Source organism: Peromyscus leucopus, chromosome 1 (assembly GCF_004664715.2).
Source record: "Peromyscus leucopus breed LL Stock chromosome 1, UCI_PerLeu_2.1, whole genome shotgun sequence".
Taxonomy (NCBI): Eukaryota; Metazoa; Chordata; class Mammalia; order Rodentia; family Cricetidae; genus Peromyscus; species Peromyscus leucopus.
The window spans coordinates 179,517,526-179,543,552 of record NC_051063.1 but is presented as its reverse complement, the minus strand read 5'-3'; the positions used below and the strand labels follow the sequence as shown (position 1 = coordinate 179,543,552).

The window sequence follows — 26,027 nt, the reverse complement described above, 5'->3', positions numbered from 1 at the left end:
GAAGCTTTTCCCAACCTGGGCATCATTCAACAAATTTTCCTCACCTGGGAACAGAGAATTCTGGCCATGCAAATGGTGTGTGTGTGTGTGTGTGTGTGTGTGTGTGTGTGTGTGTGTGTGTGTGTGTGTGTGTTGGGTGTACTATGCAAGTGTAAATGTCATATAAAGGGTCATATGCCCTGTGACCTAGCTATTTGGTTTTTTTTTTTTTTCTTTCCACTCACTAGCCCACTCCCATTCTTGGGAGTGTTTTCCACTTTCTGTTGCTTTCTTTCTTTCTTTTGAGGCAGGGACTCACCATGTAGCTCTGACTGACCTGGAACTCAAGATGTGCACCAGGCTGGCCTTGAATTCATAGCGACCCACCTGCTCCTGTCTCCTGAGTGCTGGTATTAAAGGTGTGCACCACCCTGTTTTCCCCTTTAGTAAATTGCCTCTTTCCATGATAGTCTGGACATTTTCAGTCTTTTGCTGAAGCCCCCTATCTGCCATGCAGATGCTTGCAGACTTCCATTGCTGAACATGATGGCTTTCTTGGACCCTAACCTAAAAGGCATGGTTTCTCTCTTATCCTAATTCCTCGTCCCAGCAACAGCCAAAGGTTACAGATTACCTGTCCTGTTTTGTGCTTTTTATCCCTTCAAAAACTAATAAAATTGTTATTCTCAAATGCTTTTACTAATGAGACTAAACCGCAAAAGGGAACCTCAGTTTCCTCAGTAATATTCACACCTATCATTCTGCATTGGGTCCCTGTTTCTCAAAGTGCCCTCATTCATTCAGTCCGGTTGGCCTCGTTATTCCCACAGGGACCAGAGTGCCTATTTCTGTACCCCTCAGAGACCCGAAATTCTGCCTCGAGTCATGTTCTTCCCAGCTACCTATGGTATTCTCCATGGCTGTCAATGTCTGATCTACAAGGAATCCTACAGATAACATCGCAATGACTAGAATTTCCCTTAGGGCACTTCCAATTTCCCCCAAGCATCCCCCATCTCCTCACATACTGGTGTCCCAGTAACTTCCCCACATCTCCTTATTAAAATTATATTATTTATGTATTTTATGTGTATACATGTATCTCCTGTATGTATGTCTGTGCACCACATGCATGCCTGGTGCCTGTAGAGAGAGGTTAACGGAGGGCATTGAATCCCCTGGGACTGGAGTTACAAATGGTTGTGAGCCATTATGTGCATGCTGGGAACCGAACCCTGTCTTCTGCAAGAGCAGCCAGTACTCTTAACCACTGAGCCATATCTTCAGGGGCCCTCCAATCTCTTTACTACAGACGTATTCACAACACTGTCATTCCTTTTAAACATCCCAACTTCCCTAATATTAGTCCAGTTCCTCTTGTTTCAAGCCAATCCCTCTGCCACACTCCATTCCTTTATGTTCATCCCAGCTCGCTTTGGTTATTGAATTCTTTGACTGATAGTTCTAACCCCCCTATCTTGCCTCACCTCATCTCCTTCTGCACTAGGATCACTATGGTAACAGTAACCTTTAGATTTCCCCATCACAATGAGACGCGCGGTTGTCATGGAAATCACGCACCAAGACCAGACCAGACCAGACCAGGACCTGGGTGTAGTAGTAGTAACTCTCTGAACCTGAGAGCAATGGCGGCTCCCTTATTGTGCGGCTAGTAAAGGACCTTCCCCATTCCTCTATTCTTCTTCCCTCGGACTAAGCGCCCACAACCTCCCAATCCTGCCAATTAAGGACGGGCGGAAGCTTGTGCCAGAGACTTCGGTTTAGCAGCACAGCTTGGACACTGCACATGCGCCCTAACTTAGCACAAAGGGCACGCACTCAGAAGGCGGAGCGACGCTCAGCCTGATGGGAGTTGTAGTTTCCTACGTTCCACAGCCGATGACCAATGGGTGAATTGCATGGGGACAGGTTTCTAAAGCTGGGATCTAAAGAGTAAGCAGTATTGTTGCCACAGGAATGCTACAGCGCCAGCCCTCCCAGCTGGTCGGCCATTTCCTTTTCATCTTTCTAACTCGCAGCTTACTTTGCACCACAAATCCTGGATACAGTGGAGAACTAATTAGATTTTTTTTCTTATTGAGAGGGTGGAATGTTGGTCATAGACTGACAATAATGTCAAAGGTCACTGATAGTATGCTAATGGGTGAATAGGACGATTCAAGTAAAGAAGAATTGCAGGCAATGTTAGAATCTTTGTACACACACTCATTTATCCCTACAGAACCCTGTGAAGTAAGTTCTATTATTATCCCCCAACTGTAACATAAAGAAGCCAGCCGTCGGGATGGCACAGCAGGTGAGAGCATTTGCAGTCAACCTGACAGCAAGGTTGAATCCCATGGGAGCAAGAACCTACTCCCTCAAGTCATTCTCCGTCCTCCACACATATGCTGTGGCACACACACACACACACACACACACACACACACACACACACACAGTTAATTAGTAAACAAATAATTTAAAACATGTAACATAAAGAGATTAACCAACTGAAAGCTACACAGGTGAAGCCAAGGATGCAAGCCCAGGCAATACGTTTTCACTGGTAAGTACGTGAAAGACTTCCAGATAGATGATGGTTATGTGTCTATGAGGAATGAGGCAGAGAAAGCCAGAGTATGGGGTGAGGTGATTTTAGGGAAACTCCTCAGGGATGGTCTTCAGTAGGGGGTGAGTTTTGCACTGGCCCAAAAGGACTGATTTTATTTACCAGTTGGGCACCTGGATCATACCCCAGGAGTCACAGTCCTAGTTGGCTTTGTTTTGTTGCTGTGATAAACACTATGACCAAAAACAACTTGGGGAAGGAAGGAAAGGGTTTATTCGGCTTCTGGTAACTGGTTCTTCATCAAGGGAAGCCAGTGTAATAGTGCTGCTTACTGGCTTGCTTAGCTACTTTTTCTTTCTTTCTTTCTTTCTTTCTTTCTTTCTTTCTTTCTTTCTTTCTTTCTTCTCCTCCTTCTCCTCCTCCTCCTCCTCCTCCTCTCTCTCTCTCTTCTTTTCTGAGACAAGGTTTCTCTGTGTAGCTCTGGCTGTCTTGGAACTCCATCTGTAGACTCAGAGCTGCCTGCCTCTGCCTCCCAAGTAGTGGGATTAAAGGCATGCGCCACCATGCCAGGCTTAGTTACCTTTCTTAAACAGTTTAGGCCCACTCGCCTAAAGATGACACCACCTACAGTGAGCTGGGCCCTTCTACATCAGTTAGCAACTAAGAAAAATGATTCACAGACATGTCCACAAGGCAACCTGATGGAGGCGATCTTAGTTTGCTTTCTGTGGCTGTAACAAAACACCACGACCAAAAGCAAATTGGGAAGGAAAGGGTTTATTTGGTTTACACATCCCAGGTTACAGTCCACTGAGGGAGGCCAAGACAGGAACTCAAAGCAGGAACCTGGAGACAAGAACTGAAGCAGAAGCCATGGAGGAACGCTGCTTACTGCTTTGCTCCTCATGGCTTGCTTGCTCAGCTTGTTTCCTTATACCACCCAGGACCATCTACCGAGGGGTGGCACCACCTACAGAAGACTGGGCCTTTGTCTCTCAATTAGCAATCAAGAAAATGCCCCCCCAGACTTCACCCCACACAATCTGATAGAAGCATATTCTCAACTGAGGTTCCTCTTCCCATTTGACTCTAGCTCCTGTCAAACTGACAAGTCAAATCAAAACCGCACCAGTCCAGAGGCAATTTCTTAGCTGAGATTCCCTCTTCTCAGATACAGTTAGATTTGTCAAGTTGGCAAAAACTATGAGGGTAACTAATCTTGACTTTTCTTTCTGCCTTCCCTAAGGGCAAAATTTTCTTATACATACTGTCCTTAGGCCAAAAATATACTTCATTCTTTCAAGGTGAAGTTCCTTATGAGAAAAACCATACCCATTTCACTAATTCACTTCTATACTCTTATTTCTGTTTTCAAAATTAATTTCTCTCTGCTGTGTGTGTGTGTGTGTGTGTGTGTGTGTGTGTGTGTCCATGAAGGCCAGAAGAGGGCATCAGATCTCCTGGAGCTAGAGTTATAGATGGTTGTGAGCCACCCGGTGTCGTAGTGGGGACTGTACTTAGGTCCTCTGCAAGAGCAGCTAGTGCTGCTAACCCCCAAGGCACCCCCACCCCATTTCAAATGTGCTCCCATAGCAATACTGTTTTGTGGATTGTTATAGACAATTGTTGCTGTATATCGTGACATGATTGTGTGGATTCACGCGGATCCGTGGAATAAAGACTCAGAGGCACCTTAAGAATGTCTTTAGCCTCTTGACGGCTGCAGGGGGGTCCAGCCTCGAAGGACTGAAGCCCTGTTCCCTTCGCCTAGGGCATATTTATTTACTCCATTTTACAGTTTAGATAGTTAATATCCACACCTTCAAAGCAAACCAAAAGGAGCTCCCAGAGATCAAATGCCAGGTGAAAATTACTTGGTTTATCAGGTACCACGTTTTTCCGGGTTTCCTGGACCAAGTTTTGCATAGGCCTTTGATCCTTAGGGGACTCTCAGATCCTTGACTCTCTAACAAGATTCACATAGGGTGATAAAGGTAACAAAAGGTAAGAGAAACAAAAGGTGTGGTTAAACAAAGGGAGGATTAGGGCTAGGTGCTGCTCTCTGGAGCCAGGCCAGGAGTTCAGCAGGAATGCCACCACAGACAATCCTGTTGGGTGATACAAGACAAATCAGCAATAAATGCATATTGTTGTATACCTAGGATTTGTTTTGGTTGTTAGCACAGCACCAGTGTAGCCATAGACAACTGACACGACTTATGGATGAGAACACAAATGTCTTCTGGGAGCTAAATATGAGCATCTGATACTAGGATTTCAAACATGTATCTTTTTTGGTCACGAAAGAGCTGTGTGTGTGTGTGTGTGTGTGTGTGTGTGTGTGTGTGTTTGTTCCATCACACAAATGGCAGGACAAAAGAGGAGAAACCTGTCACTTTCCCCCCCACATTCTGGTATAATTAGAACCTTTGATGCCTTGTCTGAATCATTGAGTTGTCTTTTACCTTAAAATTCTTTTATTGCTATTCTAAGTGTGCCTTGTGATCCATCAATAACAGAATCATCTTTCTCAAAGTTCTTGACCCTCCTTTACCTGTCAAATCTAACTCTGTGCCTCAACAAGCTTCCCTTTTCATGTTTACATGGAAGTCTGAGCAAAATCCACCTTAAGTTGCATTTTGTAGCCTACTATTGACTTAGGTCCCTTGTATGAACTCCAAAGTCAAGCCACTCTTCATCATTAACATCTTTCACTTCAGAAGCACCACACTAGAACAAGCCCTAGGACCCGGATCTAGAGTCCAGCAAGAATCTAGATATTTCTGATTTATTCTCTCTGTCTCTGTCTTTCTGTGTTTGTGCATGTGGAGGAGGGAGAACAACATTTGGGAACCAGTTCTCTCCTTCCACTGTGGGTTCTGGGGATTGAATTCATATCATCAGGTTTGCAAGGCAACCTTCTTAAAATTTTATTTATTTCTTTTTAATTTTAACCCACTGAGTCATCTCTTTGGCAATAGATGTTCTTCATCTCCCAGTTCTTTGCACCTCCTCAGGATGGGCTTCATATGCACACTGGTGGTGAGCAGGCCTAGAATCATTTCATGTTGGAACATTTTAAGAGTAAGATAATCTTTCCTAGAAGTTCTGTCTCCACTTGAGAAGACTCCATTAGTCAAAAACCCATTCTCAAACTAATCACTGAGAGGACTTTGGCATGCTCAAATGTCTGGAAATTGCTATGGTTGTGAAGTGGTTCAGAAGAGGGAGGATGAGTCATCAGCTGTCCTAGCAAGGGATTGATTGTGAACCCTCCATTCATCCTAGAGGAAATTCAATGACAGAAAGAACAAAGGGATGCGGGCCCGTTTCATTTTTCCTCTGGATCTGTGTCCCCCCCTCTCCCAGAAGCCATGAACTCAGCCTGGAGACCAAAATAATGCTGTTTATTCCAATCTCAAAGCACAGCCGTTCAATTAGTTCCCTTCCCTCCAAGGCAGTCTCTAGGTTGTCCCACTAGATCTTCAGAGCCATCTCCCCTGCCCACCCTGAGAAATGGCCACGTGCCCAGGTCATCCCACCGTCTTTTCTCTTCCTGTGCTTTGCCATGTCCTTTTAAAATTCCATCTGCTCCCCTTACCTCCCTCTCCTCTTCGGCACTTCACTTCCCCAGTCCTGTCTCTTGCCCTCCCTCCTTCTATCTCTTCTTCCCTTCTCCCCAGTCTTACTCACTCTCCCTAGCTTCTCCCGTTCCAATATTGTAGTCCCCAGGGCTCTCAGTCCTACTTCTGTCAGTGTCCCCATACCTTGGCTTCTTTTTGTGACCTCCATTGAGCCTCCCCCGGGACCAGCTCTGTCCCTTTCTTGTCTTCTTTCTCGGCTGATACTGTTTACACCTTTCCTCATGCATTTCTTCTCCAGAGCAATGTCCTTTCAATGTGCCCCGGCCGTTGCACTTCCCACAGGTGTGGCTCCAGGACCTCAGAGACCATAGCCAGCATCCCCTAGGATGTAGAGAAAATTGGCCAGGAGAGGTCTTTAGATGACTCAGGAGGTGATTACAAGGGCTGGGGTGGCCCCTTGGGCATGAGCCCTGTTATCTTTGGGATCAAAGAATATGTTTCTGCCCTCCATGTGGAGGGTAGCAGGAAGGAGTGCACAGGGTCAGGGTTCCTGGGATCTCCCCCAGCAATCTCTGAGCAGGTCCATGTGGAACAAGGCTGCCCCTGTGAGGAGACGTGCAGCAAAGAGATGTCTGCAGGGCAGGCGTCTGGCAGCATGAATGGAGCAGCTGCAGTGTGTCAGGGCTCCATCCAGGAAGAAGTCTGAGGTGCCATCCTTAAGGGCAAAGCCAGCTCCGTTCCAGTGGAAACCTCGGGTCCCGTGCTGCCTGGCGAAGGCCAGCTCCTCCGCCACTAGGTCTGCCAGCTCAGGCCCACAGGCTGCTCGGAACTTGGCTAGTGGCTCGCAGTCCACCCCCTCATCTCTGCAGGGGCGGCAAAGCCTCTTTGGTTCCCCTGGGCCTTCTTCGCCTCCCCCTTGCACCATCTCCCCTGCGGCAAGGGACTCCACTCTTGCCACTGCCCATTCTGAATTGCCCTCCAACACAGTCCGCACAGGGGGGGTGCATGGTACACCATTCCCCAGCCCTGAAAGCCTCCCCTCTGGATCCCCAAATTCCATCTGCTGTGCTCCATCCTTGGAAACCACAGTCCGGGGCCCCCCTTCGTCTCCATTTGCTATGCCTGTAGCTCTTGCATCCTCCAAATGAACAACAACGATGTCCTCCAGGCCTCGTCTCCTTTTGACTTGAAACCTCCCACCTCTCTCCTCTGTAATCTCCGACCCTTTCTGCCCTTCACCACCCCACTCGGGTTCCCTCTGATCTCCATTTTCGGGGACCAACTCTAAGGGCTTCTCCACATGGACCTCCCTCCACTTCCTAATGTCTAGTCCCTTTTCCATGTCAAACTGAGGCCCTTTCCAATCTCGAGGTTTCGTTGGACGTGCCATCTCCTCTTGCAATTTGACGTCCCTCCAGGGGCTTCCTTCAAGACTTTTGGTCTTCTCAGACTCAACCTGGGTGCCTCTCTGGTCTGTGGGCCCCAGCACCCTAACCCTTCCATCCTCCACCTGGGTTCCCCTCCAGTCTCTGACCTCTGGCCCTCTCAAGTGCTCTTTTTCTAGCTGGGCTCCTCTCCCTACAGGTCCCCTCACCTTCTGGTTCTCCAACCGGGCTCCTTGACCATCTCTCAACTGTAATCCCTTCCCGTTCTCACTTTCTCGCTCAGGCCCTCCGCAGTTGCTGGTCTCCGAACCCCTCACCTTCTCTTTCTCCATCTGTGCCCTATTTCTGGGCTCACTCTCCAGCAACACTCTGTCACCATGAGCACCCTCGGAGGCTGCTTCTCCAGTCGCATCAGCCCACTGCATGGCCACTAGGTCACGAAGGCACTGAGCCACACTGTGTGAGGGGCTGAGGCGGCGCAGAAGCCGCCTTCGATGGCCGCGCACTAGAGCACAGGCATCCAGGTCACGGGTTGCTTCGTAGGCGCGGAAACGTACCCACATGTCGTGGCGGGGTGCCCAGTTATGCTCAAAGTATCTGATGAAGGCAGTTGGAGCCTGGGAACGTAGCTCAGCCAGTGCCTCACTGTAAGCTGTATAGGATTTTGAATCTGCTAGACGGCAGAGGAGTGGCCACAGGTCTGGATCCTCCTGGTTGGCACCGCCCAACTCCTGTGCCTTACTGAAGAGCGTCTCCAGACCCTGAGCTCGACAGATCTGCACGCGCGCACACGGCAACAGCTGGCGAACTGCGCGCAGCTGTCCCGCCACCTCGGGTCCAGCTGTGAGGCAGCGCACTCGGCCTTTGACGTCTGGAGCACTTTGCAGCAGGGAGACTAACATGAACCTCAGCAGGCTGGGTGTACCGGGGCGCGCCACACAACAGGCAGTCTGGCGCGCACGTCCCGCGCTGTCCACGCACAGCACTGCCATCAGGTCCAGCGCGCCCTGCAGCCCTGGCAGCCGATCCACTAACAGGATACGCGGGAAGCGCCGCAGCAGTGCCCTGGTGCGTGATGTCAGGAGGAACACCGTCTCCACCATCGCTTGGTCCTCTACGAACACCAGCTTCACCTGTGGGCACGGGCAGGGAGGCAAGGAAAGAGGTCAGGGCACATGGTGTGTGTGTGTGTGTGTGTGTGTGTGTGTGTGTGTGTGTGTGTGTGTTTGTGCGCGCGTGTGTGTCTGCACATGCTCGTCCTGCTCAATTCCCAGGGCACATACTTCCTTTGCAGAAATGCAAATCCATTTGTTCATGCATTTGCATAGAACCTTTTGATTGGCCAGAGGCAGTATAATAAAATCAAAATCTGTTGCTTTTGTAAACTAGTAGCTCTCCTGCGTTTGCAACCATGACACCCTGGTCTGATCTGACAATACTGAGATATTCGTATGTGATTAGCCCCTAGTTGCTGCTGCTGGAAGGCGGATGTTACTCGCTCTTGCACCCAGGAGCAGTCTTTGCAAGGGCCTTTGGACTACTACGGGCAACAGGAGCTGCAAGAGACAAGCAGCCTGCTGGAGCTGAGACTTTCAAACCTGCTTAGATAAGCCTCCCAGGAGGTCCCCATGGCTTTGGTTTGAGGGTCACTGGTAAGCAGCAGATTGTGGAGGCAGATAAAATGGTGTTGATTTGAGCCTCTCAGCCTACCTCATGGCTTGATTTTACCCCCCTGCCTCAGTTTCCTCTTTAACCTCAGTCGCTGCGGATTTCCTCTTCTAGGAACTGTTTATTCCTCCCAGCCCTGAATGAGGGAGCAGCAGTTAGAAACAAAGCTTTCTAGACCAGATTGCCGCACTTGAGGTCCTGCAACCCCTTCTTTCTGGCCGAGTGGCTTCTGGCAGCTTACCTCACCTCCATCTCATCTCTAAAAATGGCAATAGCAAGTCCTGTGACTAGAGGGATGAAATGCATTCCTGTATCTTCTACATTGCCTGGTGCAAGCAACATCATTACTAAGAAGTAGTATGGACTCTCTAAGAGTCCAAGTTCATAATGACCACATTGAGTATCTGTTTGCAGACACCTCCAAGAAAGGGTTTCATGTAGCTTAGGTTGGTCTCAAATTATGTAGCTAAGGATGCCCTTGAACTTCTGATCCTTTGATCTACCTTCTAAGATGTGGGATTACAGGCACTTGGTTTATATTAGGTGCTGGGGATGGAACCCAGGGAATCAAGCAAGCAAGCACTCTACCAACTGAGCTACATCATCAGCCCCAGATCTCTTTAGGTACTGGGACAGTCCTGGGCTCCTTGGGCCAGTTTCTGTAAGAAATAATCCACAGCCGTGCAAACAGAATTTGAATCCAATTTAACGAGAGACCCCTCCACAGTCACTCTGCCATAATCCAACCTAATCTTGCAAGACTATTTAAAAAACAGTGAATCATGTTTAGCCTTCCTAAAATTTACTAAATAACTTGTGGACAGAAGGAGCAGATGGTTCAATGGGCAGAGTGAGCATGTGGGCTTGATTCAAATCCACAGCACCACATAAAAAACTGGGCACAGCTTTAACTGTAACCCTGGCCCCGGGAAGCAAACACAGGCAGATCTGAGAGTTTGGAAACCGCCAGCCTAGTTGAAAACAGCAATTTTTCACTTCAGCATGACATCCTGTCTCAAGGCAATAAGACAGAGATAGAGGAAGACAGATGATGCTTTGATTTGGCTTCTGCATGGGCATGTACGCTCTTATGTGCAGGTACATGCAACACACATACACACATATGCCTAGCTACACATGTATATACACAGAGAGACAAAGATAGACAGAGATCTAATAAAAACAGGTTTGGCAGAATTCAAAGAGAAGAAAGACATTACTTCCCCAACCCCCAAATCATATGCCTAGCACCCCAAAGGGTACTAAAATTCAATATATATATGTTTTTTTTTTCTTAGACAGACAGGGTTTCTCTGTGTAGCCCTAGCTGTCCTGGAACTTGCTCTTTAGACCAGGCTGGCCTCGAACTCACAGAGATCCTCCTGCCTCTGCTTTCCAGGTGCTGGGATTAAAGGTGTGTACCACCATGCCTGGTGAGATCAATATTTTAAGAAAAAATGTATAGTAAGTTTATCATTGACACAGTTACAGTTCTACAACAATATTTTCAGACATTTAATTTTGAAAATTATTTTCTGTGTATTTTTTTTTCTGCATGTCTGGCTGTGAATCATGAGTATGTCTGGTGCCCTTGGAGGCCAGAAGAGGGTGTTGAATCCCCTGGGAACTGTAGGGACTATAGTTATAGTTGTAAGCCTCCAGGTGGGTGCTGGAAATTGAACTGGGTCCTCTGGAAGAGCAGTCAGTCCTCCTAACCACTGACCCATCCATCCCTCCAGCCTTCATCATTTTACACTGTCATTTGAATTTACGTAAACTATGTTCAACCCACGCCTGCTGTATTCAGTAGGGCAGACACATGGAGCTGTCTACATTTTAATTTAAGCTGTGTCAGTTTGTTGTAATAAACTGTTAACTGTGAGTATAAGATACTTTCTGGGTTCTGTGACTGCCAGTGAATCCCTGAACCCCAGAGTGGCCATAAAGGTCTCCAACAGCACCAGGGGAGTGATTTGCCCAAGCCTTCCAAGTGGTGGGTCTAGGAGATAAGTTCAGGCCTTTAGAAGTGGCTGGGTGTATGTGCGTGTGGGAGAGGCTGGGTGACTCTTAATGGATATGCTGACATTTGATGAAGGTGGGGCTCTATATTGTAAACAGGTTTAGTTTTCTTCCAAACATTTTATGGAGCAAACATGATATGCAAAGTACTGCTCTAGGCATGGAAGGGTGTAAATAAGGTACAACATTGAGTGTGTATGTGGGACAGGCAGCAAACCAAAGAGAAATACATCTTAAGTTGATGATTCTGGGTGAATGAAGTGCTTAGGAACATTAGTCATGCATGAAGCAGCTTCTCTACTAGGCATTCCTCCAAACCATTTAATAACCCCACAAAACATGCACTGTAATTACTTACCCCCTCTTTCAGAGGAGGGTACTGAAACACAGAGAGGCCAGTTGCTTGCCTGCGTCATCCAGATAGTAATTGTTAGAGTAAGGATTTGAGTCCATGTGGCTTGGGCATAAGGCCAGACTCATAGGATCTGGCCTTGTGCACACAAGTGCATCTGCAGAGATGGAAAAGCTAAAGGAGCATTGTTTCAGGTGTGTGTGCAGGTAGTGGGTAGAGGCTAGACATGCTAATAGAGAGACCACAGCACTCACCACTCCCACTCATGACTTCCTATATGCAAGTACACCCTTCCCATTTCCTATAATCAAATGATATCACTTTCCAGTTCGTCCTGAAGGGAAAAAATTAGGGAGTGACAATAACTGCTAAATAGTTAAAATATAAAGGCCTCTTACTTTCTAGATTCTCCTTTTTCTGTCCCTATCTCACTGTTGTGGAACACTGTCATGTAGGTCATCTAGGCATGGCATGAAAGTTGCTCTCATGAGAGTTTAGCAGCTGTACGTACACACACACACACACACACACACACACACACACCTTTGTCTGAGGCCTGCACAAGATTGGGCCCAATAAAGTTCCAGCATAATGGTGGGAAATGACTCAAGCGGGCCAGCCCCTCCCCAAAGATGTATAGGCTGTTACTGGTTGCTAGGAGACAGACATTTTTCTTCAGTAGTGTAGCTCCTTGTAAACTTCCCATGCTTCTCTAACCCTAAATAAACTCACCAGTTTTACAAGGTAGATTTAGTTGGAACTGCTTCTTGGGTATGTTGTTGGTGTCCTATCTGGGGTGAATAGACATTTGGTCACCTCATGAAGAAATGTTCACACATTCTCTGACACATACACATAATCCTCACCCGACAACCCTATAAAATAATGTCTATCATCATCATTATCATCATCATCATCATTTCCATTTACAGATGAACAAACTGGAGCTTCATGAACCTAAGTTACCTGTTCATAATGCATTCACTATCCCACAGCTAGTAAACAGCATAGCCATAATGTATGAGAAGCTTCTAGAACATATCAACAGCAATAACTCATGTTGCCAGCTTTCACTATATCCCCTCAAAATGAACTGATGTGATATAAACATTGTCAAAACTTGGGGAAGGTCTTGATGACACAGCCCTTGTCTCTGTCCTTTGCATAATGTACTGGTTGTTTTTCTTGTCACTGTGACCAAATACCTGCTAAGAAACAACTAAGCTGAAGAAGAGTTTATTTTGGCTTACAGTTTGCGGGGCTGCAGTCCTTCATGGCAGGAGTGGGGGTATGGAGGAGTGTGAAGTGGCTGGTCACCTGTGACTACAGCCAGGAAGCAGAGCTCCAACAGGAAGTTGGGCCAAGGTATAAAGACTCCAGCCTCTCCTTCCGTGTCCCACTTCCTTCAGCAATGTTCCATTTAGTTAAGGCTCTACAACATTCCAAAACTGTGTCACAGACCAGAGACCAGACTATGTGTTCAAGCACATGAGGCTATTTTCACATTCAAACCATGACAAGTGACTGCACTTTTCTCTATCCTGGGCACTTAGGATTGGTATTTCACATGCTTTGCAGGTGAGCAGCAGCATGACTTGCTTTGGTCAATGAATACAAAGAAAAGGAATAGGTGCTGAGCTTCCTAAAACAATCTCTGCTATGCCTTTCAGTACTAGCAGTGTCCTGCAATGGTGTTTGTATTAAAAGCTTGTGCTCCTTGGAGCCTTATGGGAGGTCTTTAGTTCACTGGGGTACATCTGAAGGACTGTGTCCCATCTGTCATCGCAGCTTCTCTGCTTCCTGCTTTGCCAGGGCCTGGAGCAGCTTGCTCTGCCACGTGCTCCGCACAAGATGTACTACCATGCCAGAGGCCCCAAGCAATGAGGCTCCTAATTTTTAACCCGAACCTCTAGAACTGTGAACTAAACGAACCACTTTACTTTGTAAGTTCATGGCCTTGGGCAGTTCAGTATAGTGATGTAAAGCCAATGCACCCTTCCTTAGAAAACTGCTGCACAGTGAAAGGAATATTTGAATGCTGCTTATCTAGTCTTGGGATGATAATAAAGAACTCCTTTTCAGAATACTGATATGCTTTATAATATAGACCTATCTCAAAGGAACTTATAAATTGAAAGAAACTGAGTGAAACCATGCAAGGTGATGGACTGAGCACGCCACTCTCTCGTCAACCTGTAAAGATAAAAGATGACAGGTGCAAAACTTACCTTTGAAGCTGGAAAGCAGGTGAGGAAATGGATTGTCATCCCACCCACAAAAATTATGAACCCTAAGTGGGCAGATGGGAAGTACTAGAAACCAATAGTAGAGTACCCCATCAGGACCAGGCAACACAACCCATAAGACCAGGTGAGGGCTGTTGGAAACCCTGTGTTTCTTCTCTCCCTCTAGGCTGTCACTCTTCCAAGTGACTGGAGGTTTATTCTGTAAACAGGGTAAATGGAAAAGGTTGCTGGCCTTGGGGACAGCAGGCCCACCTGAGGATGAAGGAGGGAGATTCCAAGCTCCATGCAGGGTTGGCATGCATCATGCTGACTGCCAGGTCTAGTCTCTTCCCCACATGGCTGCTAGACTCTGGCAGCCTGGCCTTCACCTCCAATCAGGAGGTGGGAAGACTTTTCTCAGGGGACCTGACCAAGCCCCAGAGAAAGAAGGAAAGATGTTGGCATTTGGCATTCTTCAGCATGCAAGGCAAGACAAACCATTTGTGTGCTAGGCACAGTAGTGTACTACTGTACTCCCAGCAGGAGTTCAAGGCCATCCTTAGGTACATAGCCAGTTCCAGGTCAGCCTGGGCTACCATGAGCCCTTGCCTCAAACAAGCAACCAGAAAAACAAGATGCAAATGATGTATAGAATAGACAGCATTGTTGAGTGGTGTGTGTGTGTGTGTGTGTGTGTGTGTGTGTGTGTGTGTGTGTTCACGCACAGGGAGGGTGTGGACAGAGTTAGGTTAACAGAGTTTTAATCAGCCATAAAAAAAGAACAATATTAGGTCATTTGTCAATTATAGGGACATGGATGGGCCTGGAGATCATATTAAGCAAGTCAGACTGAAACAGAAAAATATTGCATTTTTCTCTTAGATGGACAATCAGAAAATATACATAATGAAAATCAGGGAGGGTTTTAGGTAAGAGGATGAGGTGTGTAACAGGAGGAAGAGAGAGGCTAATGTGGGGTTAGCGACTAAAGTTCAAGTCCATAGTACACTCGAATGGATATCTCATGGACTCATAGTTTTATACACTGGATAAGTGCTAATATATATACATTAAATAATATATAAATAATATATATATATATTAAAAATACAGAAATGCAAACTTACCTGCACATGTACAGCTCTATATTACCTGATGGAAAAGCCACACTAGTGATGAGGTCTGTTTAAATTCAATTACTTAAAAACTCCAGTTCTGGGCTGAGGAAATGACAGAGTTGGTAAAGTGCCTGCCACTCAAGTACAAGAACCTAATTCCAGATTCCTAGAACCCACATAAAAATCAGTGTGGGGTGGAGGGCAGAGACAGGTAGACAGATCTCTGAAGCTCACTGGCCAGGTAGCCACTCTATTCAAACTGAACTTCAGGTTCAATGAGAGTCTCTATCTCAAAAAACAGAGGTGGCTCAGCAGGTTAAAGTGCTCACAACTAAGCCTGAGCACCAGAGTTTGATCCCCAGGACATACATGGCAGAAGGAAAGGACCAATTCCTGCAAGTTGTCCTTTGACCTCTGCATGCAAGCTAAGGCATGTGTACACCTGCCTATCCCCTCTACAAAGAAAATAAATATAATACATTTTAAAAAATTTGGAAAGTAATCAAGGTCAACCTGAGGCACATGTATGCACTCCCACCCAAGCAACAACAATAAAAAATAAAACAAATAAACTAAAACTAACCAACCAACCAACCAGCCAACCAACCAAAAACCCAGCTCCTCAATCATATTAGAATTGTTTCAACTGATCAAGAGCATATAAGGGCAATGGCTACTATAGTGGATAGCAGAAATAAAGTTACTCTCAGCATAGAAAGTTGAGGCTGGAGATGTAGCCCACAGGTGGAATGATTGTCAAGAATCCCCCAGTGAGGGTTTGGGGGCGTGGCTCCGTGGTAGAGCATCTGACTATAATTTGTCAGTGAGGGTTTGGGGTGTGGCCCAGTGGCAGAACATCTGACTATAATTTCCCAGTGAGAGGCTGGAGGTATTGTTCAGTGGTAGAGCGCTTGCTCAACATGTAATAGGCCTTGAGTTCTATCCTCAGGAGTGCAAAAACAAACAACAGATAGTTAACAGCACCTTACAATCTTTCTGCACATCCCCAGCTTCTGCTTTACAATAGTTTTCACTCTACTGCATTATATAATACAGCTTCCTGAATGATGAGTTCAGGGGCATATTCTTGGACACTCATTAAAGAGTGGACTTATTTATGCACTTTCTGTTTGCATAGTCCACACTGAAAAAAATTTAGATTGCACCTTCCCTCATTTAGATCTTCCTAATATTCAACTGACATCCTATCTTGGTGTTTTTGTTTCTGTCACTAGAACCTCTGCAAGGCAGACAACAGCCATACATGCTTTTTTAAGTTTCAGTCAATTAAAATAAGCTCAGACCTTACGGTGCTGGTTGCATTTCAAGTGCTCATCAGTCATGAGCATGTCTAGGGCTCCCAAACAATATGACACAGAATCAGAGTCTGCATAGGACAGAAAGTTGCTGCTGGGCAGCCTGCACTAAAGGATGTTTTGTGATTGCACCTTAAGCATCCTAGCAGGTGTTTTCTGAATAAAGGGATGAATGAATGATGTGTGGTGAGAGAATGAATGAATGATCAATGAAGTAGGTCAGCGTGATTCTCCTTGCCCAATGCTGCCTCCTGTGAGACCCTACCTTGGCCTCCGGATCTGTGCGGAAGAGCCCCTCAAGCACTTGCAGGGCATCCAGGACCCCATGGTCTGGGCCCTTGCAGTGGGACAGCAGGCGGCGCACGTCAGCAGGGGCCACAAACTGCTTGGAGATCTGGTTGGTGATGCGGACTGGCAGGCAGGCATTGGCCAGCAAGTGGCCCGGGCGGAAGTGGTAGGCAAACTCGCGTGGGCAGGCCGGGTGCGAGTGGGTCAGCTGGCATTCAGACACCACGAGACGATCCCGCAAAGGGCTCAGCTTGACAGTGATGAAGGCTGGGCAGCTGGGCTGTGGAGGCCTGCAGAGGGAACCACCAGCGCCTCCGTCACAACCCTCTGCGCGGTCTCAGTTCTCTGTTTTTTCTTTCCCTCCCTCCCACCTTTCCCCTCCTCTCTCATTAGGTTTCAAGGATAGAGAAGAGTGGAGAGCCTTAAGAATACACTGGCTGGATGAATTTGTGTAAGTGTCTGTGTTTCATTTTTTCTGTATGGTAATAGGGAAGTGATAACAGACTTTCCACAAAGGATCCTTGTGTCGGTGAAAACGAATTGGTACGCGTAAAACTCCCCAAATACTGAACCAGCATCTACAACATAGTAAGCACTACATATTGGTAGAAAGGCTTATACCTATACACCCAGCTCTGTGACCAACCACATACCCTGTTATATTACCAGAAATTTTTAGCAATAAAATACTTCAGGGGCTGGTGAGATGGCTCAGTGGGTAAAGACACCTTCCAACATGGCTGATGACCTGAATTGGATCCTCAGAAGCCACATGGTTGAAGGAGAGAACACTCTCCTACAAACTGTTCTCTGACTGCTACACACACACACACACACACACACACACACACACACACACACACAATAAGTAAATAAATGTAGTAAGATCATATAAAAACACTTCAGATTGTCTTGTATCTGCTTCTGGTTTCACAATACCATGTCCAGATGAGGCCTTAATGAATTCTCCCTTTCCTCTGTTCTCAGAGGCAATCACTACCTGCAATTACATATTTTACCTTGCTATGTTTTCAAAATCACAAGCAATGGATGGTATGGTTCTGCTTTCAAACATAGTATATCCAGCTACTCTACTCTTGCTAGAGGTAGGAATGTCACCCAAGTCCAGGAATTCCAGACTAGACTGGGCTGCACAGCCAGACCCCTTCTTAAATAAATTAACAAATGAAAAAAGGAAATGCCAACAATAGAGAGGCTGACAACAGTACCCATCATGCAGTACCTGTCACTGATTTGTCAGACACTTTGAAGAACCCACGAAATACCTACCTATGGAGCCCAGTATCTTATGATACCAACTAACATGACTGCCTGCATGTAGGCAGCAAAAGACACTGATTGGCATGTACACAATAGGACTATGTATACTAGCCAGAACCTAAAACCCAGACAAATAGCCACGGGTCAAGAAAACAGGCTTTGATATACTCTTAAAAAAAAAAAAAAAAAAAAAAAAGTAACACCAAACAACACTAAAAACCAACTAACAATTACCATTTCCAATGTGGATGTACCTCAACAAAGCCAGGAAGAAAAGAGTAACCCATTGTGGGATTCCCATCTACAAGAAATTCAATGGCAGACTAAGTTCACCTCTACTGCTAGGCTAGATAGTAGTGGCCTTTTTGGAGACCTGGTTCACTTCTAGGATTTTTAGAAAGCATGTTGAACATGCATCATGTATATATTTCTATATGTGTGTTGCACTCTTGAAAGAAACCTTTTGTTCTGTAGCAGTACAGTGGAAAAATTGATCATACACCCCCCCCCCCCCCCCCCCCCCCCCCCCCCCCCCCCCCCCCCCCCCCCGGCTCCATGAGTGTCCACATCTGAGTCATCAGAACTACATATGTCACCTAATGTTCAAGGGACTTTTAAGATGTGATTAAATTAAGTATCTTGAGATGGGACAATTCTGGACTGTAGTAGTGGTGAGGGGCATGATATCTTCATTAGGATCTTTATGAGGGAAAGAAGAAAGTAAAAGATTCAGAGAAAGGACCAAAGCACTTGTGTGGGCTCCAGATGCTGGAAGGGTAGAGGATACTTGTCCCCGAACCTCCAGGAGAGTAGTTCAGGAGGATCAGGAATTCAAGGTCACCCTCAGCTACACAGCAAGCTCAAAGTTAGCCTTGTTTACATGTGACCCTGACTCAAAAAAAAAAAAAAAAAAAAAAAGTTAAGCCACTATATTTATGGTAGTTGGTTATAAAATAGGAGACAAGGAGACAAAGTCAATGGATACCTTCTGTGCTTCCTTTGAAGACTATTAGAGATTTTCCTGGGCCTTTCACATGCTGACTAATGCTCCACTTCATGACCCTGACAACTATTAAGAGATTTCCCAGTCATTCAAACAGACACTCTCTTAGATACTTCTCTGTATGAGTGGTTCTTAAACTGCAGAGCAAATATCTTTGCATGAAATCAATTTTGAAGTTATAATCAGTATTGTAAAGAATGAATGAGAATAGGAAATACAAATCAGTATCTGGGTTTGATACCAGTATCTTAAAAAAATTATTTTCATAATAACAGTACTGAAATTGACATCTTCCTGAAAGAGGGTTCAGCAGTATTTCTCTATGGAGTATTGTGATTATTAGCTCCCCCCCCCCCCCCCCCCCCCCCCGCAGGAGGTTTTACCTATAGAATAGTGGTTGGCTAACATTTTCTGCCAAGAGTCAGATAGTAGATATATTCCAAACAGATACATGCAAATATACACAAACCAAGAGTATGGCTGTGTTTCAATAAAACTTTATAAAAATGAGTTTCAGGTTGGAAGGAGCCCAAAAGCTTTAGAGCTTTACGACCCTTGTAACATACTATGTAGTAAGGAAGTCATGGTTCCTTGGTAGTCTAGTAAATGATGTCAGTAGTGAATTCCCCCCAAATGGCCTCCAGTGTCTCCAAATCGCTCCTGAGACAGGTGTTTGTCCTAACGATCAACACATAATGAAAACTTTCTTTGAGACATCTCTTTTTTCCTATATGCATACCAAGGAACCTGGCAGATTGAAAAGAAAAAAAATCTAAATAATTATGAGACTTTCCCCCTTATTTAAGAATAATAAAATATAAAGTTAGAAAAGCAATCTATTTTGGTGTTTGAGACAGAGTTATGCTGTGCAACTCAGGCTGGCCTTGAACTCACAATCTTCCCACCTCAGTTCTGGGACCAGAAAATTCTTAAGTGTATAAATTATAATAAATAAAAAAACCCAAACATATAGGCCCCATACTGGTATCAGGTGGAAGCAACATGCAACCACATTTGATCTACCAAAAATAGTACATTCCCAAGATTCCACCTTGTCTATTTTCTAAGGAGAGTTCATTGTCATTTGTTGGAGTCTGGTCTGGTCCCTTTGAGCCTGAGTGGTTTCTGTTCCTAGATCAGGTCTTCATTTAGGGAATGCCACCTCTTCTGTGAAGCCAGACATCTTGCCAGAAAACACATGTCCTCTGTAGGGTCCTGGCTTCTCACATGACCAAGTATGGATGCCTAAATGTGCCATTCTTCCTTGCATATAGTGATGGGTAATGCCAGTGACTCTAAATGCGAATGTGGATAGGAATTACCCATTTTACCCATCACCCAGAGTAGCATCTGCCCACCAAAGAAGCTCAGCAAATATATACAGTGGTTCCCCCATACCACCTGGTTTTACCTGCAGATCTCTGTCTTAAATCAAAGTCACTTGGAAAAAGAAAAAGAAAACCCAACCATCTATACTGCATATGCACACACTTTCCTTATGTTTCCCCAGTAGCATAACAGTTTTAAGCACATACATGTAGTAGGTATTACAAACCATGTATAGGTACTTATATTTCACAGGAAGATATGCATGGGTTACATGCAGGTGCTACACAATTTGACCACCTGTTGACTCTGTTTGGAGTCAATTCACAGACACCAAAGACAACTGTACACCGAGTGAATCACCAAATCCCACCTAAACACCTGGCAACACATTCAGCCACCCTTCTCATCTCATCAAAACCAACTACCACTATGCCCTGCCTGTGATGTTTTTGAAACATCTCTGGACCATCCATGTTTTTTTCCCATCTCTACAGCCACCAACCTAACATTCTTTCCTCCTTCATAAAACATCCTTTGCCCTTTACATCCACTCAAGTCTTACTCCTTCAGACCAAATCACCAGCACCAGCTCCTTCCGGAAGTCCTTTCTGATGAATCCCAGGCTAGGGTAGATACCAACACATACTAGAGTGATGGTGTGAAGGTTGGCTGTGTGCATCCTATGCTCCCCACTACATCTCAAGACATACACACTGCACATGAGGTGCTCAGAACAATTTTCTTGACTGGGCTAATGGGCTGATCCCTAGAACCAAGAGACCCATCGGGGTACTGGAACATTTCACTCCTATACTGACAATCCATGATTGAAATACAGATGGGTGGGGCAAGATAGGATAAAAATCAGAAGCATGAGCCTTGTAACCAAGATGGTGGGATCTAAGTCCTGGCTTTCCCACAGCAGCTGGGCTACTGTGTGTATGGGTCCTTTAACTACTTGTGCCTCGGTTTTCTCATCTGGAAACTGGGGCTGAAATACTGCCAATTCCTCCAGGCTTGATGAGAGTAGTTAAGTGATGTACAGTGGTCAGAGAAAGAGGGGTGAGCAAACATTTAACAAATTGTAGTCATTATTCTCAAAACATTTTTTTTTCAACCAAAACCCCCTCTTGTTTATTCTTAAATTTAAAAAAAAAGTGTCAGGGCAGGTGTGGAGCTCAGAGGATAACTTGTGGGAGTCATTTCTTTCCTTCTACTATCTGGATCCCTGGGACCAAGCTTAGGTGGTCAGGCTTGGTGGCAAGCACCTTTACTCACTGAGCCATCTCATTGGTCTGACATAATTGTTCTTCATCTTGCAGGTTTTAAAGACTCTGTGTTTTTGAAGGTTGGAATATGTCGGGATGGGTTGAGGAATACTGTCCTACAGAGAAAAGTGTTAGGGGAAACGACACTGGTGTTGGAGAGCTGGAAGTATCTGGAGGGCAACTCAAGGCCACTGAATCTCTGGAAAGTGTGATTCTCAGATACTCCCTAGTATATACAGCCTCCTCCTTGGCCTCTCAACCCTGTCCTCCAGACCACGGCCCACATGATGAGATTTCACTAAATCAGCACTGACTGCTCACAGCTTTTTGGAACTCCTCAGTATCCCAAGGATGAAGCCCCATTCCCTGGACTCAGCCCATCCAGGTCCCGCCTTTGACACCATCCCTGTTACAGACAAAGCATGGCCTGTCCCTGGACTGTGGCACTAGAGAGGGCCTGCTGTGAGCAACTGCGTAGGTTCAAGAGCTCAGAAATGATGAGCACAAGTCAGTATCCCTGAACTAGCCCCACCAACCTTCACCCCACCACAGAGCTCTCCACCCAGGAACCAATCTCTCTCTCCACTAGGTCAACAGGCTCAAATGCAGGGCCATGCTCTCTCTCCACAGCCATGTACCCCCTGCCCAATGGCTCTTCCTGGCAGTGGTAGAACACCCGGGACAGTAGCTACAGACAGTAAGCACCATGTGTTAAAAAAAACATACATGCACAAGTGTATAAATAAAACTCTCCAAGGACCTGCTTACTGATCATCTCTTCTAGAGAACCTCCTAGAACCTCTCCTAAGATTTCAAGCCCAAGATGGCTCAGTGGGTAGAGGTGCTTGCTGTCAAGCCAAGCCTAAGGGATCCTTGGTACCTACGTGGAGTTCCGAGAGAACTGACTCCCCTGAGTTCTTCTCTGACCTCTACACCTAGACTGTGGCATGCTCCCTCTTCCTCACAAATATATGTAAAAACAAAACAAAACAAAACAGATTTTAAGTAGAGTGGACCCTTTCCCTCTCCTTTTATCTAGCTCTCGTCGCTCCCTCAATTGGATGCTCACACTATACACGGCTATCTGAAATCTGGTTTTGTGTTGTGCTTTCTCCTCCCTCCTTTCTGTTCCTTTCGTCTCTGTCGCCTTCAATAGCTTCCGAGTAGTTCCTGAGGTGAGAAGATAATCAACTCTGGTCTCAAAACACCCAGGAAAGAGCAGACACAATGAGAGGTCCTCAGTAGATGGTTGTTAAATGTTGAATATGGTCCTGCCAGCAAAGGCAGAGGCTGGATTAGGCCTGTCCATTTGGCAAGTGCTCACTCTCTAGACAGTTGTGCGAGGACACGTGCTTGCTGCTGCTCTGCTATCAGACCTCTGAATCTCCGCTTCTAGAATAAAGAACAAACTAGAGCAACAATAAATGTTGAAATACCTTGGGCAAGAATAGCTGCGGAATGCTTACTCCATGTGGGATGCCCTTCCGAACAATTAACAAGTTTTATTCAAAACCTACGACACAGATACTTCTTTGCTCCTTATTTTCCAAATGAGCAAACAGAGGCCCAGAAAGGTGAAGTTATTTCCTCCATGACTATAATCACAGTTAGACACCAGTCCCAAGTCTATGCCCCAACTTTGGTAACAGCTATCAACTAATTAGCTGCTTTGGGTACCAGGCATCGGGTAAATGCCTTCTTATTCATGATCATGGATCTTTAAAATGGTCCTCAGTACAGGTATACATGTGATAGCTCCACTTCAGAGATGTGAAAACTGAGGTTTGGAGCTGTGAAACTCATTACCTAATGGTACCCCATTCTAGTTAGTAAGCAGTAGAGCTGGAGTCCAGCAGCCCAAAGGCATAGCCTATAGGCTTAAGGTCTTAAACACACAGACACACACACACAGACACACACACAGAGTTAGAGTCTGGCAGCCAGCCCAAAGGTACTGCCTGTATTCTTAAACACTCTGCTCTTACCCATTCACGGCTTCAAACTAACAGTCTCAAATGAATACATGTGCTCTCTCTCTCTCTCTCTCTCTCTGTCTCTCTCTCTCACACACACACACACATACACACAGAGTCTCAAATGAATACATTCTCTCTCTCTCTCTCTCTCTCTCTCTCTCTCTCTCTCTCACACACACACACACACACACACACCAGATAGGCAGGATAAAGCAGTGGCAACTCTGATTGAGGCAATAAAGAGAAGTAGAACAGGTGACAAACAGGAACTCTAATGGCCTATCTCAGCAGCTGACCATTTGCTATCCAGAAGCATGGTTTTGTCTTGTCCTACATCCAAGGAAGACCGGAGACATATCAGAAAGAAAATCCCCAGTCCCGAGAGGCTTTCCTGGACCATCAACCAACCCTTTGGTGGCACTACACATTTGCCAGGAACTACCTGCATGCTTACTCTTTTAATATCAATCTTCCTGGCCAGTCAGAAAGTTCCAGATGGTCGATTTTAGTCTGAAGTACCCCCAGCTCCCAGCACAGGACATGGCTCTACACTGAATAAAGATATTTGCCTGTCTTGTGGCTTTCCTTGCAGTTCAGTCTCCCAGGTGGCTCTTCATAGCCGTGCAAACCCTGGGGAGTGCAAACCCTGGCCCTCTTACTTCCCTGGCTGGTTCTGGTATTTGGGGAACCAATTCTCCCATTTCATTTTAGCTTGTTTCACTGTGTCTTTCGCCCTCTTTGATGGCCTCTACTAAACCCTGCATATCAAGCCTGGGTTGTTTTGTAGTAAGTATGTTTGTCCCCTGGCTCAGTCTTTCTCTTTGTCTCAGTAAGTGAATCTGTCCTGCTTGGCCTCTCTGTACTTGGCAATCAGTGGGCTTCTCTCCCTGATACTGGATCTGTGGGTAGGAAGCTCTCTGTCGGGCTCACCCCTTGTTCCCCTCCCCCTGCAGGGTCACAGCTCAGGCTCACGCACCACGCTGTGGACTGGTTGGGTACGCGCACATCCTTGCACACCAGCAGCACGTAGCTGTACTTGAGCACGTGGATGAGCCTGTAGAGTGGGGGCGCATTGGCCCAGGGGCTGCGTGCCACATGTGTGGAGCTCTTCACCGAGAAGACCACCAGCCGCTGCTGGCACCACTTGTCGAAGAAGCGGCTGAACTCAGCCCAAGAGAAGAAAGTCCGATCCAGCAATTCCTGTTCCTCCTTCTGCACTGCTGTGCCCGGTGGGGGTTCTGTCAGCTCCATCCTGGGGCCCTGTGTGGAACTGGGGAGAAGAACTGGACATCAGACCCATCCCCACCTGGGTTTCCCCATTATTCCCTATTCACAGACTGTCTTATCAGCTGCGGATGCCTCGTGTATGTCTCTGGGCAGATCACAGTGGTTTTACTGCTTGCTCTCCAGAGAGCAGTTTCCATCCCATTTGTGTGGTCCACCTGTTGCTTCCCTATGTTCAGTTGGCACTTAATTTCAATTCTAGTCCCAGTTGCCTTAGATGGGACCTCTAGGTACAAGTGGAATCAGTTTTTCTAAGTATTTGCCTTCAGCCCAGCTGTGGACATCTTTGTAGATGTATTCCTAGTTTCTGGTTAAGATTTTTCCTTTTTCCAGATGTGTCTCCGACCCCTGGTGATAACTTCTAGTGGCCCCATTGATCTGGAACTTCTTTTTCCCATGAATCTACATTTGACTATAACTCATATCTACCCTCATAGCTAGGTATGAATTTCGAACCCTAGGTGTATTCTTCACACATCTTGGCTTCCTCTTCCCTCGATCTATCAGATATGCAGCTGTTACCCCTCAGATATGACCACCTTGGATTGCTACATTGATCTGTGGCTTATGCTTTCCAGAGATGCTCTTATCTTCAGCTGTCCTCCCCACGTCCTGTCATGCATGGGTCCTTAGCCTAGAGGGGTGTGGCCCACTTGTGGCCAATTGAACTCAGAAGTGTCACGAACAGTCATCTGTGGTCCATACTCCTCCTAAGACTTACTCTCCTCCTGGGCCAAGTTGCAGCCCCCTCTTTGCAGCAATAGCTACTATTCTCAATGTGAGTCTTCGTTCTGGACTTGGCCCCTTGTCCTCAGATGGACTTCTTCACCCCTGATGCTCCCCCCCACGTCCGGCTGAGCCTTCCCTCCCTCGCGCAGCCCCTTCTAGCTGCTTCCCACCTCCCCGGACCCTCGCAGCCCGTCTCCCCACAGCCCCTCCCGGCCTAACCATCCTACACAGCGGTGCTTCTCCACTCCCCAGGCTGTGCACCCTTCCCGCCCCCTCCCCCTCCACTCACCTACCCAACCCGGAGCAGCGTCCACCTCCCACAATGCCCCGCGCCCAAGCCCAGCCCGGCCCTTGCTCCCGGGATGCCTCGCGCGGTCTCCCGCCTTTCTTCCCGCAGTGCCTGGCAAGGTGGATTTTCACCAACCCTTCTCCTTTCCCCGCCTGTCACCCTTACGACCTCGCAGCCTCACCGGCTCATCCACGGGGAGGACAGGCTCCGGGCCGCTTCCCAGCATGCTGTGCGGGACAGCGCCCCTCCCCTCCCCACTCCGTCCCATTTCCAGGCTGCCTCACGCTCCGGGGACTACAAGTCCCAGCAGCCTTCCGGCGATAATGGCGGCGCGCGGGGCGCGCGGGGCGCCGGGGGCCCCG

General features: G+C 46.6%; 1 protein-coding gene across 4 annotated transcripts; it reads right to left on the bottom strand.

Moving 5' to 3' along the window:
- Positions 1–6,423: 6,423 nt before the first annotated feature.
- Zswim9 (zinc finger SWIM-type containing 9) lies at positions 6,424–25,955 on the bottom strand. Of its 4 annotated transcripts, none has more exons than XM_028884907.2 (4): positions 25,847–25,955; positions 24,340–24,633; positions 16,484–16,796; positions 6,424–8,653 (listed from the first exon to the last, which is right to left on the bottom strand). In XM_028884907.2, exons 1-4 carry the CDS (start codon positions 25,852–25,854, stop codon positions 6,677–6,679), a joined length of 2,592 nt encoding a protein of 863 aa, XP_028740740.1. In that variant the 5' UTR covers positions 25,855–25,955; the 3' UTR covers positions 6,424–6,676. The 4 variants fall into 4 exon arrangements, with proteins under 4 accessions (XP_028740740.1, XP_028740742.1, XP_028740744.1 ...); XM_028884909.2 differs by lacking the exon at positions 25,847–25,955 and adding an exon at positions 25,666–25,814; XM_028884911.2 differs by lacking the exon at positions 25,847–25,955 and adding an exon at positions 25,670–25,814.
- Positions 25,956–26,027: the final 72 nt, after the last annotated feature.

Excerpts from the sequence above, each read along its gene's own strand:
- Zswim9 (XM_028884907.2), bottom strand. Across the intron at positions 16,797-24,339 it reads CCCAACCAGTCCACAGCGTG|GCCTCCACAGCCCAGCTGCC; the intron begins GTGCGTGAGCCT and ends TTCCCTCTGCAG. Across the intron at positions 8,654-16,483 it reads GCACAGATCCGGAGGCCAAG|GTGAAGCTGGTGTTCGTAGA; the intron begins GTAGGGTCTCAC and ends CCGTGCCCACAG.